This window comes from Ictidomys tridecemlineatus, chromosome 8, assembly GCF_052094955.1.
Source record: "Ictidomys tridecemlineatus isolate mIctTri1 chromosome 8, mIctTri1.hap1, whole genome shotgun sequence".
NCBI classification, from domain to species: domain Eukaryota; kingdom Metazoa; phylum Chordata; class Mammalia; order Rodentia; family Sciuridae; genus Ictidomys; species Ictidomys tridecemlineatus.
This window is the reverse complement of record NC_135484.1, coordinates 119,168,856-119,188,021: the sequence shown is the minus strand read 5'-3', so window position 1 is coordinate 119,188,021 and position 19,166 is coordinate 119,168,856. Positions and strand designations below refer to the sequence as shown.

The window sequence follows — 19,166 nt, the reverse complement described above, 5'->3', positions numbered from 1 at the left end:
TGAGCTTCCACCTCAGTGTTTTACTGAGACCAGCATTGGGGGCGTATGAGGCACAAGGAATCCAGCTCCATTCCCTAGAAGTCATCCACAAGGTTTTCCTCATAGACATCATCATTGTAGACAATCTGGGTCCTCTTGTCCCGGTGGCAACCCTTAGGGCTATTCTGGACAGCTAGAGAGGGAAAAGAGTAACAATTAAGGTTTGAAGGAGATCCTGAGTCAGACCTGAGGCCTAGAGCCTGACTACCTCACTCTGGCCTCTGTCCCCAGGAAGCCCAGTTCTCATGCTGCCCTCTGGTGGACAGGATGGCCTGTCTCCTCTTAGCTCCTTCAGGTTGGTTGTGGTCAACCTATCACAATCGAAAGTGTGATGTTATTGCAGAGCATGTGGCTATTGTGATGAATGTTTTGTTCTTAGAAAATCCTCAAATGTTATCATTACTGAGACATGTGAATGATGTTAACCTACTGCTTTTAGTCAATACATCAAAAATTAAAAATCAGAAATCTGTAGCCCTTTGTTGATCAATTCTGGATCCTTCCTAGTGTCCAAATCCTACCTCCTGCTTACTTCTTTCCCAGGAAAATCTATTTTCAGGTAAAATGGGTCATTCACAGTAAGAAATGTTACTGGCCTCACCAGAACTCCTTTAAGGGGTAACTTTGGCTCTCAGCATACTCTCTTGAGCCTCTGGTCCTTTTTTCCCTTTCTCTTTCTTCATCAGACATGGTCCCTCTCTTCAAGGATTCCATCCCTCCTACCTGAGGGCTAGAGCAAGTCTCTCCACACCAACTCCCATTCTCTTGGGTCTCCTACCACTGACCACTTATCCCTCTTGAAGCCTGTGTCCTTTGGCTTTAGTGGCCTAGGGTCTCTGATGCTGTTCCTAGTGCTGGACACTTCTTGTTTTCTTTGCTGAATCCTCACCCTAACATGTCAGGGCTGCTATGGACATGTAGGGCACAAGGAGCCTGGTCCACCTTCCTAACATATTCCCTGAACAGTCCCCAAATTAGTCCTGGGTCACTCTTTTCTCCAAAATCAGTTTTCCTAATGATACTATCATTTTGTAGCCATCCCAAGATGCAAATGACTAAACCATTTTTATTCCTCACTTCACATTTGAGTTCTGGACTCTTAATTTCAAAGTTTCATGAAGCCTGCTGTACTCCAGCTCAGAATGCACAAGTCTCATGAACTGTTCATCTCCCTACTAACCTGACTTTGGCTCCCACTTTCTTCCCTGTTCCAGTCATTGCTTTGGTTTCAATACTCTTCTCTCCTCCCCTTACCCCTAGCTGATGGAGGGCCTGGCAATTCTCCTTTCTATTCCCATAGCCTCCATAAAAATTCTGACCATTACCACCTCTAAGGAACCCAGGGATATGCAAGGGAACAAAAAGGGATAGGTTGTGGGGGGAATGAGGAAGATTTCTGTTCTTACCAAGGGAGCCCCAGAGAGACTTGCCAGTAGCAGCATCCAGCATGGGCTGTTTACGGGCTATGTTGACTTTGAGCTGTACGGACTCCACCTGGGTCCCGTTGAGCTGTAGTAGAAGATGATAGGGTACAGAGGATAGGGGAAACATTACAGATAACCCAGAGAAGCTATTCCAGGGGCTACTATCCTAGAAGCAAATAAATAAGGATCTGAAATTATTAGTTTTTCTGTGTGACTAGAAAGAGACTTCCTGTCAAAAGGAACCAATTTCCTCCTGGCTTTCAAGTATTTTAAGAAGAAAACATGAAGCTGGCAGAAGGGATGGGAAGAACAGGTCTGGGAAGTCCCAACCTCGGCAACGGCCTGATCTGCTGACTCCATCTTTTCATAGGTGACGAAGGCACAGCTGGGATGAGAAAAAAACAGAGTCAGTAGAAGGCCTCTGGCTCTGCTGGACCCAACCAAACCCAGTGCTCACAGGCTGCTGGAAACAGGGCAGCTTCCTCCCCTAGGCCTTACATCCCAGGTCTTCTTATCATGCCCTGTGGCCATCCTTACTTTCTGGGTGGGTCCATGGAGAGGTCAATGATGTTTCCAAAGGGAGAGAAGGCCCCTCGGAGGAGAGTGGGTGTCATGTCTTCTCCATACACGTACAGAGTATTCCCCTTCCGAGGGGCCCGGCGTTCAGGGAATGAGTCTGACCCTATGGGATTCGCAATCAGTCACAAGACAGTCCATTTCACCTTCCACCTTAGTGGCACCCACCCAAGTCTGAGCTGAGATCACCCATCCTGCCAGCCAAGATCACTCACTACGGAAAGGGCCCTCTCGGTCTCGATCTCTATCCCTGTCCCGGTCTCGATCTCGATCCCGATCCCTGTCTCTATCTCGATCTCGGTCTCTGTCTCGATCCCGGTCCCGATCTCGATCTCGATCTCTATCCCGCTCCCGATCTCGGTCTCTGTCCCGGTTCCTCTCGTGGCTGCGGTCCCGGCTTCGGGGAGGGGAGGTTGAGGAGCGAGCACTGCCACGTTCTTCATAGCCCCAGTCAAAGCTTCGAGGGGGACCATCACCAGACGCTGGGCCCTCTGCTTCTTCTCCATCTGGCCCTAGTTCCCAAAGTCTATCACTAGAAGATACAAAGCTGAAGAGAAACAGACAATATAATTCAAAGAGGGCCTTTACTTCCTCCTCCCAGACCCTGTGGAGACTCAACACACCCTCCACAACCTATTTTTTTTTTTTTAACTCCAATCCCAAACATCCCAAGGACTAGGCAATCAACCCCCACACTGAGTGGGACCCAGTCTAGTTCTCTAACCTCTCATACAAAGATTTCCTCTGGGGACGTCTGGATGACTGAAAAAGAAACCAAGAATAGTTAATATGGGGTCTCTCGTCTTCCTCAATCCCCAGCTCAGGGATGGCAAATTGGAACCATTACCTCCTGCAGGTCATCGTCAGCAGATATGCTCCTCTGGAAGGGCTGGAAAGTAGGGACTGGCCCCTTCTCAGGGTCCTGAAGAGGTGGTAGAAGCCTATGTCAGTGTTGGAACAGGAGGCTGCCTAACCATGAGACAGAGGGGCTACTCTTCCCTCACTCTCTTCTTGACTTCTGATCTTTTCTTTTAATGCTACATATACTTCTTATCTGATTGTGTGTAGTTTTTAAAATAAATGACCTGACATACATGTAAAGTACCTGGTTTAACTGCTATCTTGAATCTGATGATGTTTTCAGCCTGTTCAACTTCTTGGAGCAACACATTTTAAGAGCTCTAACCTCACATGGATTAGAATCACAGAATGTATAAAACAGAGAAGACAATAGGAGTCACCTAGTTTTTTTTTCAGTTTACAAATAAGAAACCTAAGGCTCTTCCCACGTGTGGTGGGTCACACCTACAGTCCAGTTATTGGGAAGCTGAGGTGGGATCCCTTGTGCCCAAGAGTTCAATATCAGCCTAGGCAACATAGGGAGACCCATCTCAGAGAGAAAAGAAAAGGAAAAAAAGAAACCCCAAAGCTCAGTTGGTACAATAAGTTGCCCATGTCTAAATATGCATTATTTTCCCCCTAAACCTATCTCCCTTCTAACTTGGAGAGATGCTCTCGGAAATCAAAGGTCCCAAGAACAATCCTGCTTGTGCACACCTTTAGCTTCCCCTCTAGGGTTCGAGAACGTTTGAAGCCTGAGTTCTTGGTCTCGGCTTTGATGGCACTGATAGCCCCTGACTTCACCAGTTGCTTTGCCTGCTCTGTTGCTGTAGCTGTGTCCACCACAGGCTGCTCTGACAGTGCTGGAGTAGTGAAGGAAACAGACATTATGTTGGCTGCGGTACAGGTCAGGCCCACACTGCCCACTTCTAATCCTCTCCATTTCCTGTCACTCACAGCGTTTGACGCCACCTTGGCTGGCTGTGCTGCTGCTACTTTGCTTCTTCAGAGCCAGCAATGCCTTTTTCTGTGAATGGTGAGAAGACAGTGGTCAGGCAGGCCAAGTCTTTTCCCAAGGCCCCTGGGTACAACACTCCAGGGACACCTTCCTTGAAGAAGACAATGCAAATGGTACCCCTGGAGTGGTGCATTGAGGCATCCCCGCCTCTCATATCTGATCCCCCAAATCATGTACAATACCAGCAATACTTAACCAAACCATGGTATCCAGAGGCTTTCCAGAGTCTCACATTTTTTAAGTTGATGAAAATGAATCCAGTCATGGATTGGAGCCCCAGGATATAAGTTGCAAGTAAGTATAAGCCTATGTGCCTTTGTGGGGGTGTTCACCTACCCATTCCTTACATATTTAAGGAAGTCCAGACATGACTTTGTAACAGAGATATACAGAAGTAAATACATGGTTCCTATGCTTAACAGTCCAGGAGATGAAATGACTAGACTGAATGCCAAGAATGATAATAAAAGATGTAGATTACTTGTAGCTGAATACAAATAAGACTTTCTGATGCTTATGTGGCTACTAAACTGGGCCTCTAGTAGAATCGAAGCCAACACAAATAGAAAAGTATTTTAGACAAAGAAAACAAAGATGCAGAGAAAAGACGGTTTCGGGGAATGAATTCTGAGTAGTAAACAGTTCTGCTTGATTAGATAGCAATGTCAACCTAAGGTTTTGGGGCTTTGCTGTATATGTAATATGAAATCACTCATGAATTTTGAGGACAAAATGAATCATTTTAATAGGAGTGAATGTTTGTTCAAAACAAAAAAAAAAAAAGACTGAAGACCATTCTAACAGCCTAGGTGCAACAGTGTGCAATGAGAAATTCATGGGAATGAATAAACAGGATAAATTACTTTGAAAGAAGAATTAAGAAGACTTGGCACACTGAACATGGTGGTGTGTGCCTGTAGTTCAGTAACTCAGGAGTCTGAGACAGGAGGGTCACTTAAGCCTAGGAATTGGAGACTAGCCCAGGCAACATAGTGAGACCCCAATCTCAAAAAGAAAAGGGGGAAAAAACCGTTTGGCTCTGCAAATGGTGCAGAAGTCAGAGATGAGATTTTTGAGTTCAAACACAAAAGAGTTGAACATAGTCAGTTCTATGTGCAAGAGCAAGAAAAAGGACTAGATTAGATAGGAAGATAATAATTTCAGTCTGGGTCCCTAAAGATTATAAGTAAGGCAACAGATGCAACTGGAAAATCTAAACTTGGGAATTACCAGTGTGAAGTGTGGTGGTATTAAAAGCCCCAGAAAAAGATGACAATTCCATGAAAGACTGCATAGAAAAAGGAAAAAGTCACACCAAGACTTGAGAAAGCCCACCTTTTGAAGTTACATGGAGAGGTGATGTCTCCAGGTGTAAGCTGGAACCCCCCCATCCCCTCACACTCACCCCGGTGTTCTTGGAGTGCGGAATCTGAAAGGTTGGGATATGCCCCCACACACTCCCTCACCTTTTTCTTGAGTTTGTTGAATTTCTTCTGCAGAGCCTCCTCCTCCTCGCTCAGTCCGGGGGGTATCACCAACATGGTGGCTCCTGGTTCAAGGGCAGGGCCCAAGACATCTTTCTCCACTTTCACCACCCGGGGTTCACACGCCGTCCACCCTATACTCCAACCCACCCTTCCAGGCCTGCCTACTTTTGCCTTTGGCCTTTCTCTACCCCTTGTTTAAACCAGGCTGTGGTCCAAGCTCCCGCTCGTTGTATCAACCAGCATTTCCTCTTGTCTCCAAGGATCAGACATCAGAGCCTTGGGGTACCACGTGGCTCAGGGAGGGAAAAACACCGACTCCGTCACCAAGGTGATGGCACCCGACCCCCCATCCCCATTTGAGTTAGTATGGCCAACAGCGGGGTCTGGACAGCAGAGGAGGCGGCTGAACCCGCGCAGCTCTCTTAGTGCAAGAAAAAGGGGAAGAAAATAGAAGGGGCTCCGAAAAAAGGGGCGAGGGGTGAAGAGAAGACCTTACCTGAGGGGGCGGCAACTCGAGCCCCACGGTCTCGGGCGGCGCCAGCGCTGGCTGCTGAGAGCGGGCTCTAAGCGATGACGTAGCAGGGGCTGAGAACGCGGTAACCAAGGCGGCGGAGGCGCAGGCACTTCCGCCCGGCCTTCTACTGTTCCAGGTCGGGCCCCTTGGCCGCGCTGGTCCACGCTCCCGGCGGGGGTGTGTACCGGAAGTCGCCTCTACTTCCGCCCATTTAGGGGCGGGGCTTGCCTGCAACTACTAGCTGCCTTTCAAGGCTGCGGGCCGGCTGTCCTGGCTCCGGGATGTTGGAGACCGAGAGACTTGGTGAGGGGGAGGGAGGTGGAACCGAGTCGTAGACTGAGAATGACTCTTGACCCTTGACCTCTGACCTTTTCTCTCTAGTGCTTCCTTCCCCCGACCCCCTGAACCTGCCGCTTCGGACCGTGGAACTGGGATGCACGGGGCGCTGGGAGCTGCTGAACGTGCCTGGGACTCCAGAGAGCACCGTGAGTGACATTTGACCCCAAGCTTTGACCCGCATTGAGCCTAAAACTTCCTCCACCCTCCTCAGTAGGATCTAGCATGACCTCCCTGTCCTGTGTCTGGCCACTGTCATCTGGGCCCCCTGCTGATGCCGGGCAAATCTTAGCTCAGTGGACCTGTAGTGGGTCAGAGCCCATCTGAGGATGGAGCTGGGAGTGCTGGAAATGCCTTAGTTCTGAGAGATAACTCTTTGAAATGTGTCCTTTTCTTGGAGTTCCCTGTCCTCAAGAACAAGTGCACTTTGTGGCTGAGATGCTATCTTTTGAGTCCCTGTCTCTTCATCCTTAGGTCTGGCATGCCTTTTCTAAAACTAATGATTATCAAGTTTAAGTGTACTTAATGATTATCAGAAGAGCTTTTTAAGAAGGCAACTCTTGGTGCTGGGGATGTGGCTCAAGCAGTTGCGCTCTCACCTGGCATGCGTGCGGCCTGGGTTTGATCCTCAGCATCACATACAAACAAAGATGTTGTGTCCCCCGAGAACTAAAAAATAAATATTAAAAGATTCTCTCTCTCTCTTTCTCTCTCTCTCTTTAAAAAAAAAAAAAAAGAATGCAACTCTTGGGCTGGGGTTGTGGCTCAGCAGTAGAGAGCTTGCCTAGCACATGTAAGGTTCTGGGTTCGATCCTCAGCACCACATTAAAAAAATTAAATAAAACAAAATAAAGGTATTGTGTACAACTAAAAAAATAAATATTTGAAAAAAAAAAAAAGAATGCAACTTTTGGGTGGGAATGATTGTGAAATCCAAAGTCTGTACCCTAGATAATTTAGTAGCAGGTAGTGTTTTGACAACTTTTAGGAAAACTTGCTTCTGCCTGATGAACCTGGACTGTCTGGGACATCTACTATTTCTGACCTAAACACAAATCTTATCATTTTTTTTCATGTTACTCTTTTTTTTTTTTTTTGGTGCTGGGGATTGAACCCAGGACCTTGTGCATGCGAAGCAAGCACTTTACCGATTGAATTATATCCCCAGCTCTTCATGTTACTCTTTTTCCTGACCTAATGCCTCTCATCTTACCTTGGTTCCAGCTTCCCCATGGCCTTCCTCCCTGTGCCCCAGATCTGCACCAAGAAGCAGAACAGTTGTTTCTGTCCTCTCCAGCCTGGTTGCCACTGCATGGTGTGGAGCATTCAGCTCGGTGAGGAGACTGGAGGGGTCAGGACTAGGGAGACAGGTCAGTGAAGGAAGCTGGGGCAGAGAGAGCGAAGACTTGAAAATTATTTCCTTTCTTTTCAGAAAATGGCAGAGGAAGACAGATCCCTGGTCACTCCTGGCTGCCCCCGGGGCTCCAGTTCCATCTGATCTTCAGGCCCAAAGACACCCAACAACAGGCCAGATCCTGGGCTACAAGGAGGTAAAAGATCAGGGGCTTCCAGAAGTAGAATTGGGAGAAGATGGTCAGAGGCAAGCTCGGCCTCACTGGGGTTCTGATCTCTTACCTCAGGTCCTGCTGGAGAACACAAACCTGTCAGCCACAACCTCCTTATCTCTTCGCCGGCCTCCAGGGCCAGTCTCCCAGTCTCTATGGGGGAACCCAACACAGTACCCTTTCTGGCCAGGTGACTGTTGTGGAGACAGGGTGGTAGGAGAGGGAGTCCTTAGTCTTCAGGGAAAGGTTCCCCACTCATCCTGTTTTACTCATTCCATGAATCCCTATCTGTCTACCCTCTCAGGTGGGATGGATGAGCCTACCATAACAGATCTGAGCACTCGTGAGGAGGCTGAGGAGGATATAGACTTTGAGAAAGGTGAGGTGAAGCTCTGCATCTGAGCCCCGAGGAAGAGGGGCCCAGGCAGCCCTGTCACTAGGCTACTGGTAGCCCTTCCATGTTTTTGTGTTTTATGAAAGCTCTCCCTTGCCCCGACCAACAAACAAACAAAGGGAAAAGTGATCTTTCAATAACAACCTTTATTGTCATCTGTAGGGAAATGGTCACAACAGACATACCCATCTATAAGCATCTGTATGGCAGATATCTGTTATCTATAACAGCATGCAGTGACCTTGATTCTGTCTCTTTACTCCTGGCTTCCAGATCTTCTCACCATTCCACCTGGCTTTAAGAAAGGCGTGAATTTTGCCCCCAAGGGTGAGTTTTATGAGGTTTTACAGTGGCACCCTTCAATGGATAGAGATGGATGTGACAAGGTTGCTCTTTTTGCTTTGCTTCTCAGATCACCCAGCTCCAGCTCCTGGGCTACTCAGCCTTAGCCGTCTGCTGGAGCCTCTAGATTTGGGAGTGGGTGATGATGATGAGGGCGAGGCAAAGGGAGAGTCTGAAGGTCCCAGAGGGGACAGTGTTTCAGCCTCGACTTGCAGTGTTCCTCTGGCCCGGGCAAGCAGCTTGGAGGACCTAGTGTTAAAGGTTGGTGGTTCTGGGCAATGGAGGCAAGAAAGAAGGGGCCTTGCCATAGGGAGGGTGGGATGGCTAGGTTGGGTCTAGGGGAGGAATGGAGCATCTTTGGGAAGAATGAAGTATCTCTGGGAAGGAGTGATCTTTGAGAGCTCTTTGGCTGTACCTTTTATCACTCCTAGGAAGCATCCACAGTCATATCCCCGCCAGAACCTCCCAAACCTCCACCTCAGGAGCAGTGGGCCATTCCTGTAGATGTCACCTCCCCTGTTGGTGATTTCTATCGTCTTATTCCCCAGCCAGCCTTCCAGGTACTGAACCCCAGTCCTCACATGTTCTTTCATCTTTGGGTGACTCAGACTCTGGCCCTGTCTCCCAGCCTACCCCTTGTCTTCTTTCCCCACCAGAGGCCTTGTACCTCCAGACCAGTGTTAGTCCTCAGTCCCAGCTTCACCCCACTCTGAACTTTGTCCCTCTCTCCCGTATGTTCATGAGCAGAAGACCTCTTCTTCAGCCAATCAATTTCTCTCTCTCACAGTGGGCATTTGAGCCAGATGTGTTTCAGAAACAAGCCATCCTGCACTTGGAACAACATGACTCTGTCTTTGTAGCAGCTCACACATCTGCGGGGAAGACAGTTGTGGCTGAATATGCCATTGCCCTGGCCCAGAAACACATGACACGGTATAAGTACCCTCCTCACCCTTCAGCAACCAGCCCTGATTTTTCCTGCATCCTGTCTGGACCTCATCTCTCCCACACCTGTCTGCCTCATCCTTTATAAAGGAGGTTCAGGAAAGTCTGAAATGGGGCCCAGAGAGAAATGAGAAGGTGTGGTGGGGAGAAAGTTTAGGAAGATGACCTGGGCTATAGGAAGAGATGGGAGACATTTTTTTAAAATATATTTTTCAGTTGTTAGTGGACCTTTATTTTTATTGATTTATTTATATGTGGTGCTGAGGCTCGACCCCAGTGCCTCACACATGCTAGGCAAGTGCTCTACCACTGAGCTACAGCCCTAGCCCAGGAGACTAAGTTTTTCTGGAGTCATATCATGAAAGAATATGTGAGGGCATTTGGGTAAAGAAGAGGAGCATCACAACTTCTGGGGTGTGGACTTGGGATAGCTCAGCAAAGCAGAACAAGTGCTGACCATGGGTCTATGTGAGACTCTGGCTGACTTTACACCTCTTCCCAGCACCATCTACACTTCACCTATCAAAGCCCTGAGCAATCAGAAGTTCCGGGACTTCCGAAACACATTTGGGGATGTGGGGCTTCTCACTGGGGATGTGCAGCTCCACCCAGAGGCCTCCTGCCTTATCATGACGACAGAGATCCTCCGGTGAGAAAGGGGCACCCAACATGGTGGGTTTTGGGTAGGTAGAGGAGGCTGCTCTAGAGAACAAAGGTGAAGATGGGAGCCTCTAAGGAGTCAGCTTTCTGCTCTTCTTCCCAGCTCCATGCTGTACAGTGGCTCTGATGTCATTCGGGATCTGGAATGGGTCATCTTTGATGAGGTTCACTATATTAATGATGCAGAGGTAAGAAACATGGGGTCTCCTGTGGGACTAGTGGAGAGTTCTCCTATTCCATTTACCCTGAGGACTGCTGCAACACATGACTAAATCAGTCAGGATCACTCTAGGTAAATTGGGCTGGCACTAAATAAGCACACAGAGACAGAGAAAATACTTTTTTCTTGAGTTCCAGTGACGGCTCCTCTGCTCTAGCTCCCACAAGGGAGGGCAGAGAGGCAGGCGAAAGAGAGAGAGAGAGAGAGCATGCCTGAAAACCTATTTATTGGGGGGAAGACACTCGAGAAAGTTCCACCCAAATGAGGCAAGGGATTGGGTTTCAGGGGTGTGTAGCCCAGTCCATTGGGTGACGCCCACTCCCAGAGCTATAATTCCTTGTCTAGAGAAGGTGAAATGCTTTCGCACTTCTAGTGGAAGCCAGTTCCACACCTTCATTGCTCGAGGCTAAGGGTACATGCTCAGCTCCTATGTGCTCAGCTCCTGTTCATTGTGGCCCCCGACAGAGGACCTTACTGCTTTCTTTGCCCCCATGGACCCCTATGCCACATCTCTGGGGGCAGAAATTGGCCTCTCTGCGCTCCCTATGACCAGTCTTCCTTTTCCATGCCTAGCGTGGGGTCGTGTGGGAGGAGGTGCTCATTATGCTCCCTGACCATGTCTCCATCATCCTTCTGAGTGCTACCGTCCCTAATGCCCTGGAGTTTGCTGACTGGATTGGGTGAGATGGGTGAAGGAACTGTAAAATTCCTTGATTGGGAGCTGGGGGTACTAAGGACACCACAGCAAAGAGAAGAGTCAGGCCTTGGGGGTGGCTGTGGAATTCCTCTTGGACCCAGAACACTTTGTATGTTGAGATGGGATTCTTGGGGACAACTTTCCATTCTGGGTCTCAGAGTGAGACTGGATAAAGTCAGAGGCGGTGGGGAAGGTGTTAGAGATGGGTGCTCCTTTCTGCACTCCCACCCTGACTTGCTTGCTCCCTCTTCCTTTCAGGAGACTGAAGCGTCGCCAGATCTATGTGATCAGCACTGTTGCTCGCCCTGTGCCCCTGGAGCACTATCTCTTCACAGGGAATAGCCCCAAGACCCAGGGAGAGCTCTTTCTGCTGCTGGACTCTCGAGGGGCCTTCCATACCAAAGGGTAAGTCCAGGGTTGGGTGAATCAGGTCTGGGCTCCAGCCAGATCTGATGGCTGCCCCTCTCTGCCACAGGTACTATGCAGCTGTAGAGGCCAAGAAGGAGAGAATGAGCAAACATGCCCAGACCTTTGGGGCCAAGCAACCCACACACCAGGGGGGCCCTGCACAGGTGAGATTTGGGGGGGGTTCCTATCTGCCAACATAGGTTTCTCTGCTATCCTTTTTTCCCTAGTCCTCTAGGGACTTGGTCTTGAACTTTGAACCCTGGCTGACTGATCACTATTTCACATCCTCCACTTTAGTTGCCTCTCAGGGACTCAACATCTACCCTTTATCCTTCCTTCTCCAGGACCGTGGGGTGTACCTGTCACTCCTGGCCTCCCTCCGTGCCCGGGCCCAGCTGCCTGTGGTAGTGTTTACCTTCTCTCGGGGCCGCTGTGATGAGCAAGCCTCAGGCCTCACCTCACTTGACCTTACCACGAGTTCAGAGAAGAGTGAGATTCACCTCTTTCTGCAGCGTTGCCTTGCTCGTCTCAGGGGCTCTGACCGCCAACTGCCTCAGGTGCATCTGTATGGAAATTGGTGAAATAAGGTGTTCAGAGACCCATCTCTGACTATGGGCCACTTCCCCACCCTCACAGGTCCTGCACATGTCTGAACTCCTGCACCGTGGCCTGGGTGTACACCACAGTGGCATCTTGCCCATTCTCAAGGAGATTGTGGAGATGCTCTTCAGCCGTGGCCTGGTCAAGGTACACATGATGGGGGAAGAGGAACTTCCACGGTACTAGGCATCACCTTGTGGGCAGTCCCCAGGACAGAAGTATAGAAGTTTAGGCAAGACAGTGCAGAACCTGGGCTCTGGGTCCAGACCACCTGGGTTTGAATCTCAGCCTCACCATATCCTCCCTGTGTAATCTTGGACAAATTTCTTAACCTCCAAACCTCTAAACAGGGCCTTTGAGAGTCTTAGGTTTCCCATCTTAAAATGGGGATGCACAGGATGCTCAAACAAACGATCATCAGAAGAGAAACCCAAAAAACTAGGGACCATATGAAAGGTCACTAGAGCTGGGGATGTGGCTCAGTAGTAGAGCAGTTGCCTAGCATCCATGCCACCCTGGGTTGTATCCCCAGTGCTGAAAAAAAGAAAAAGGAAAGGAAAAAGTTACTAGTAATCTGAGAAACATAAATTGAAATGCTTAGAAGATATGACTTTACAGCTATTAAATGTAAAATTTAGGAACCTGGCTAATATAAGCCAAGTATGGCCAGAGACATGGGAGACTAGGAGTTGTTGTACCACTTATACCAGTTTAGAATTCACCTGGCATTATATTTTTCACCCTGGCACTATTTAAGTCAATGAATGCCTAGCATGCATAAGGCCCTGGGTTTGGTCCTCAGCACTAAAAATAAATAAATATTTTTAAAAAATTACAAGTGCACAAAACAAGTCATGGTCTGAATTAACATATTCACCAAGATACTTGTTAAACACATTGGAATCATTGCAGTGGGATACGTGTGCAAAAGGAAAAAAATAGGTAAATACATAAGCAAAATAAGGACAATAATAGAATCTGTCCTAAAGAGTTGCTTGGAGAGTTAAATGAGATCCTGTAAGAAATGATCTGGGACTATGCCTTGGCTACAAAGTGAGGTGGGTGTGACTTTTGCTGAGCATCTTTGTTGATCCTTGCTCTTCTCTGCTCTTCCAGGTCTTGTTTGCCACAGAGACCTTTGCCATGGGTGTAAACATGCCAGCACGTACAGTGGTGTTTGACTCCATGCGTAAGCATGATGGCTCCACTTTCCGGGACCTGCTACCTGGGGAGTATGTACAGATGGCTGGCCGGGCAGGCCGGAGGGGCTTGGACCCCACAGGCACTGTCATCCTTCTCTGTAAGGGTCGTGTGCCTGAGATGGCAGATCTGCACCGCATGATGATGGTGAGCAGGGGTGGTGTGAGGCCAAGACAGGCAGGGATCTGCTGAATTCCTTTTTCCAACCTTCTGCCTGTTTCCTCCCTAAAAAGCCTACCTCACTTTGTAGCCAGGGCACAATCCCAGGTCATTTTTTAATAAGATCTCATTTAACTCTCCAGGCAATTCTATAGGACAGGTACTAGCATTTTCCTCATTTTGCTTATGTAGTTACCTCTTTTTAGAGAAGAAATGGGCAGAATATTTGTTGGAGTTTTTTATTTTGCCTGGAAGAACCCAAAATGAGACTGAGAAAATCTAAGGAAGAGATTGGATTCCATCCATTCTAGTTTATTCCTGCTGTGAATACTGAGCTAGACAGGGCCTTTGAGAGTCTTTGTATTTCATTTTGTTCTTTCCTGTTACAGAAGAGGTGAGCAGGTGGTTTGTCTAAGATCCATGGTTACAGAGCTAGGACCAGATCTGAGTGGATACAGATCCCCATAGGACTGGCCAAGGAGTGGCAGGTCCCCACCTGATCTCATTGACCTCTCTGGCTTGGCTCCAGGGGAAGCCATCCCAGCTGCAGTCCCAGTTCCGTCTCACGTACACTATGATTCTCAACCTGCTTCGGGTAGATGCCCTTAGGGTGGAGGACATGATGAAGAGGAGCTTCTCTGAGTTTCCATCCCGTAAAGACAGCAAGGTGAGGAGGCTGGGGTGACCAGTATACTGGACAGGAAGGTGGACAAGACCAGGTTGAGAAAAGGTTGTTATACACGCCAGTTGGGCGAAGGTGGGGGGTGTGGCAAGATGGGCCTGAGGGGCTTGCTTCACAACATCCCCTGTGCCACCCAGGCTCATGAACAGGCGCTGGCTGAACTAACCAAGAGGCTGGGTGCCTTGGAGGAGCCTGATATGACTGGTCAATTGGTAGACCTACCAGAGTATTACAGCTGGGGGGAGGAACTGACAGAGACCCGGAACATGATCCAGGTAAATGCGTGCCAGTGGGGAGATGATGGGGTGAGGGAGTAAGAGATTGGGTCTCCCTGGGTACTCCCGAACTTAGTCCCAGTGACACCTTCTACTATATCCCCTTGTGCATTTCCCTCTTTTTCAGCAACGAATCATAGAGTCAGTGAATGGGCTGAAATCTCTCTCAGCAGGAAGAGTGGTGGTTGTGAAGAATCAGGAGCATCACAATGCACTGGGTGTGATCCTGCAGGTGAGTATGATGGGTTGGGAACTGAGAAAGTGGGAAGGAATGAGGAAACAAACTCTAGCTCTGTCTTCCCTGCTTGACTGGGGGGCAGGTTGCTGCCACCACAATACTTTCATTTCCCCCCTTTTCCTTCCCACCAATACCTCATGTCCACCTTCCCACACAAAGAAATATGCTGGGTGGTTGGTTACCTCTCCATATTGGTAGGCTGTGCGTGGTTGTTCCCTGATCCCAGCCCAAGGGTGGGCTTCTGGTTTCTACTTTTGATGTCTATTCCTTATATTCCACTGTCCTGGGCTTTCTGCCTCCCTCAGGTCTCCTCAAACTCCACCAGCAGAATTTTCACAACCCTGGTCTTGTGTGATAAGCTTGTGTCTGAGGATCCACAGGACAAGGATCCAGCCACTCCAGATGTGCCCCACCCAGATGACCTAGTAGGCTTTAAGCTGTTCCTGCCTGAAGGTGAATGAGGCAGATGTCTGGCTTCCTGACTGGTATGTGAGCTGGATGCCTGGCTCTATGGCAAGGACTGACCTACTTTTCCTTTTTCACAGGGCCCTGTGACCATACTGTGGCCAAGCTTCAGCCAGGAGATGTGGCTGCCATCACCACCAAGGTGCTCCGGGTGAATGGTGAGAAGATCTTGGAGGACTTCAGCAAGAGGCAGCAACCAAAATTCAGGTCAGAGATGCTGGGGGGATCCTTTTCCCCAGAGGACATGAATCACCAGCTAGGGGAGTATACTTGAGAGATCCCCTCAGCCTGAGGGGGATCCCCTTGTCTAGAGGTTCCTATGGCAAAGAAGTCTCTTGCCCAGATCTCAAAAACATGCTCCCTCTTTAGGAAGGATCCTCCCCTTGCAGCTGTGACCACTGCTGTCCAGGAATTGCTTCGTCTGGCTCAAGCCTACCCAGCAGGACCTCCCACCCTTGACCCTGTTAATGACCTACAGCTGAAGGATGTGTCAGTAGTAGAGGGGGGACTCCGGGCCCGGAAGCTGGAAGAGCTAATTCGGGGAGCCCAGTGTGTACACAGCCCCCGTTTTTCTGCCCAGGTAGCTCTCAAGTGAAGGGGGGACTTTTCCTTAACACCTCTGCTGAGTGGGAGAGGACTGAGGGCTCCTGCCTGTGACTCTCTGCAGTATTTGAAGCTGAGGGAACGAATGCAGATTCAGAAGGAGATAGAGCGGCTGCGCTTCCTACTGTCAGATCAGTCACTGCTGCTGCTCCCTGAGTATCACCAGCGAGTAGAGGTAGGAGCCGTGGGGATGGGGTTAGGAGGCTCATGTGGGAGAAAGTGGCAGACTCCCCATCACTAATCCTCTTTCTTGTAGGTACTCCGAACGCTGGGTTACGTGGACCAGGCAGGCACTGTGAAGTTGGCAGGGCGGGTGGCTTGTGCCATGAGCAGCCATGAATTGCTCCTCACTGAGCTCATGTTTGACAATGCACTGAGCGCCCTGCGGCCTGAGGAGATCGCAGCCCTGCTTTCTGGCCTGGTCTGCCAGAGTCCTGGGGACCCTGGGGATCAGCTTCCAAGCACCCTCAAGCAGGTAAGGGATACTACCACTCTCCCTGGATTGTGGCATTCCCAACCCCTGATCTGGTTTCCCCAGGTGACCACAAGTGCCTTTAAAAATGCACATGGCCTCTTCCTTCACTTGAGCCTCCCTGGGCCTAGAGCAGGAAGACAGGCCTTGACTTCTTCTTTCCCTTCTGCAGGGAGTAGAACGCGTCCGAGCCGTGGCAAAGCGGATTGGTGAGGTCCAGGTGGCCTGTGGTCTGAACCAGACAGTGGAGGAATTTGTGGGGGAGCTGAATTTTGGACTTGTTGAGGTTGTGTACGAGTGGGCCCGGGGCATGGTGAGTACCTGGGGTTTGGGGTTTTGTGGCTGGCTGGCCGGTCAGAAGCTGTCTGGGTCTGGCATCTTCAATCTTCACTCTGTTTTCCCCACAGCCCTTCTCTGAGTTGGCAGGGCTCTCGGGGACCCCTGAAGGCCTGGTGGTTCGCTGCATCCAGCGCCTGGCTGAGATGTGTCGCTCACTTCGAGGGGCAGCCCGCCTGGTAGGGGAGCCTGTGCTGGGAGCCAAGATGGAGACAGCAGCTACCCTGTTACGAAGGGACATTGTCTTTGCAGCTAGCCTTTACACCCAGTGAATGATTCCTGGGCGGAAGTGGAATAATAAAACAGCAAAATGTGCTTGGGGTGTTGGGCAGGATGACTCAGCTCAGAAGACACAGCAGGGAGAGCCACTTAGAAAACCTTTATTATCTCTGCAGACGAATTGGCCCCTTGAAGTCTCACTCTGTCGGGGAGGGTGTCTTGGGAACCGATGGGAGGTCCTGTGTCATAGCTTCCACATACCACATAGGCAGGAAGGCATAGGGTGCATCTCGATGTACAGACACTGTGACTGGGCTCCCAGGCTCCCAGGAGAAGAGGTGGACAAGCCTGGGGGCAGACAGGAGAGTGAGTTGAGGGCCAGAGACTGAGCTCCTGGGATCCAGAGGGGGTGCACAGAGCTGAATGCCTCACCTGGAGTCGTCCTGGACAACTGTGCTCTGGGCAAAGCTAAGGAAGGCAGCACAGAAGTTCATGCACACAGAGGGATTCCAGCCATCACGGTCATTCTGGAGTGGACAAAGGAGGAGGAGGCAGAAGACTAGTGGTGAGGATGGGTTGGAAGAAGGGGAAGGCAGACTGCAGCCCTGGATGTTGGACCCGTGGTCTTGGTGCATGGGGTAGGCAAATATAAGTGGGAACTGTGATGTCATTGTCTTACCCTGACATGTTCAAACATCTCCATGGTAGGAAAGGTCTTGAGAGAACAGACGAAACCCTCTGGGTTACGGAAGCCAGCAACAACTTTTGGGACTCCTGGGAGGAATGACTGAGCCCACCATTTCAGAAGCTTGTGTCTGACAGGAAAGGCAGGGGGTCAGTGGGACCCTCTCCACCCTCTGTTCCTCCCTCACCTTTAGGCCTTATCATCCTCCCCAGTCCCCTTCCCAGTCCTTGCTCTGCCCACCCCATCCTGAACCTGTAGAAGCTCCTCCACTGTCCAGGGCTGTACATCTCCTTGGAGGTCTTGAGCTCCACATAACAGGTGGGGGGCTGTGTAGATGGGGCCTGGGGGTCTGTGCAGTCTACCTCCCCGGAAAAGAGCAGAGGGTGGTTTCCCAGGCGGCTGCGTAGCACAGAGCAGAAGGCGACGTTGGTGTTAACCTCCCCAGAGGGGTCTGGGGAGCCTCCGGGTTTGTCTGCACAAGGAGAGAAGCAGCAGCAGGGGTGGGGGCATCTCAATCTCTGGGGAAGGGGAAAGGGGCCACTGAGCAGGGGCAACTCTCACCTGCACACATATACTGCTCAAACTTGTACCCCATGTACATAAGCTCCCGGAGAAGGGGTGGCCGAGCAAGCCTCTGAGCTCGAGCAGCTGGGGTCTCCACTTCACTCAGGTACAGTGTCCCTTGGAACCTGGAGGCTGCCAACTGCCAGCCTTCCTGCCTCTCATATGGTGTTGTCAGCAACTTTGTCAAGTGTCCCCGCCATGTCACTATGGCCCCTGCCAGCCAGCCTGGACCTCTGAGAGGGAAGAGTTAAGAGACTAAAGGTCTGACACAGCATTAGCTCAGCTCATTTCCCCAAGAACCTAAAGACTGATTCCTGTTCCAGCTTTTGCCCTCCTAACTTTAGAAGGTACATTTAAGTCTCCAGATCTACTCTTGGTTATCTCACCCCTCCAGCTGGCCTCGGTGTTCCAGGAGCCAGCGTAGCAAGTGGTCCAGCCCCTCTCGGACCTCCTCATCCCGGGGCAGGTATCGATCAGGGTATCCATCTCTCAGGTCAAATTCAGGGCCTGGACCATTGGTGGGGGGTGGGCTGTAGTAGCGGAGGGCTCGGGCATCTCCATGGTATTGGCGTTGTGCATCCAGAGAGAAGCAGCCTAGTTCAGAAGGGCGCCGGTAGAAAGGAAAGGGTCCAGAGTAGAGTGCAGGCTCTGTGGGTAGTGAGGATGTGGAATAGGCAAGTTTGTTCCGAGGTTCAGCTACCTCTAACTTTTCTGTTCTTCTCTTGGTCCCTCTGGGCTCCATAAAGTCCTAAGAGGGAAAAAGAGTGGGTCAGGACAAAGTGAGCTTCCAGACAACCAGATTTTGGCCTTGAAACTTGCAGGCCCCAGCCCCTCAAAGCCAGCCCACCTTTTTCTTTGCCCTATCCCCCAGGTTCTTTAAATGCAGTGAGGTCAGGAAGGAATCTGGACTCAGATGAAATATCTGGTTACCTTAGAATCCCCAACCTTGTCTTCCGCAAGGCTATGACGTCAGGGGGGCATATCAGAAGAAGAGCAATGCAAAATTGTTTTTTTTTTCTTTGCTTCCAATGATGCAACGATCCCGCTGCGGTGCCAGACAAATCCTCTGGAGGGGGTGGAGCGGGTGTGGGTAGCAGTGAGATTTACACCTGGAAATTGAGCCCAACGTGGCCACCGGTGAGGCTTAGCGCCATCCTACTGTTCCGGGACCTGAGCGCTCTCGGCCAGAGCCAATCAGCGGCA

General features: G+C 50.1%; 3 protein-coding genes across 4 annotated transcripts; 1 reads left to right on the top strand and 2 right to left on the bottom strand.

Moving 5' to 3' along the window:
* On the bottom strand, positions 1-6,019 carry Nelfe (negative elongation factor complex member E). Its single transcript, XM_005338966.4, has 11 exons — positions 5,881-6,019; positions 5,364-5,446; positions 3,837-3,906; positions 3,597-3,742; positions 2,887-2,961; positions 2,764-2,801; positions 2,255-2,586; positions 2,001-2,145; positions 1,794-1,848; positions 1,446-1,548; positions 1-172 (listed from the first exon to the last, which is right to left on the bottom strand). Exons 2-11 carry the CDS (start codon positions 5,436-5,438, stop codon positions 75-77), a joined length of 1,137 nt encoding a protein of 378 aa, XP_005339023.2. The 5' UTR covers positions 5,439-5,446; positions 5,881-6,019; the 3' UTR covers positions 1-74.
* A 42-nt stretch (positions 6,020-6,061) lies between these two features.
* On the top strand, positions 6,062-16,810 carry Skic2 (SKI2 subunit of superkiller complex). Its single transcript, XM_005338967.5, has 28 exons — positions 6,062-6,201; positions 6,280-6,383; positions 7,459-7,568; positions 7,667-7,784; positions 7,875-7,989; positions 8,104-8,178; positions 8,467-8,520; positions 8,606-8,796; positions 8,967-9,095; positions 9,323-9,468; positions 9,983-10,129; positions 10,244-10,328; positions 10,934-11,040; positions 11,316-11,462; positions 11,533-11,629; positions 11,810-12,022; positions 12,102-12,212; positions 13,182-13,412; positions 13,954-14,091; positions 14,244-14,381; positions 14,509-14,613; positions 14,925-15,072; positions 15,165-15,291; positions 15,454-15,664; positions 15,752-15,862; positions 15,944-16,162; positions 16,332-16,472; positions 16,567-16,810. The coding sequence occupies exons 1-28, from the start codon at positions 6,180-6,182 to the stop codon at positions 16,765-16,767; spliced, it is 3,741 nt and encodes a 1,246-aa protein (XP_005339024.1). The 5' UTR covers positions 6,062-6,179; the 3' UTR covers positions 16,768-16,810.
* A 49-nt stretch (positions 16,811-16,859) lies between these two features.
* Dxo (decapping exoribonuclease) lies at positions 16,860-19,136 on the bottom strand. 2 transcript variants are annotated; one of them, XM_078020268.1, is made up of 7 exons: positions 18,811-19,136; positions 18,350-18,711; positions 17,961-18,196; positions 17,652-17,871; positions 17,394-17,529; positions 17,147-17,241; positions 16,860-17,062 (listed from the first exon to the last, which is right to left on the bottom strand). In XM_078020268.1, exons 2-7 carry the CDS (start codon positions 18,703-18,705, stop codon positions 16,912-16,914), a joined length of 1,194 nt encoding a protein of 397 aa, XP_077876394.1. In that variant the 5' UTR covers positions 18,706-18,711; positions 18,811-19,136; the 3' UTR covers positions 16,860-16,911. The 2 variants fall into 2 exon arrangements, with proteins under 2 accessions (XP_077876394.1, XP_005339021.1); XM_005338964.5 differs by having other exon boundaries at positions 18,894-19,135.
* Positions 19,137-19,166: the final 30 nt, after the last annotated feature.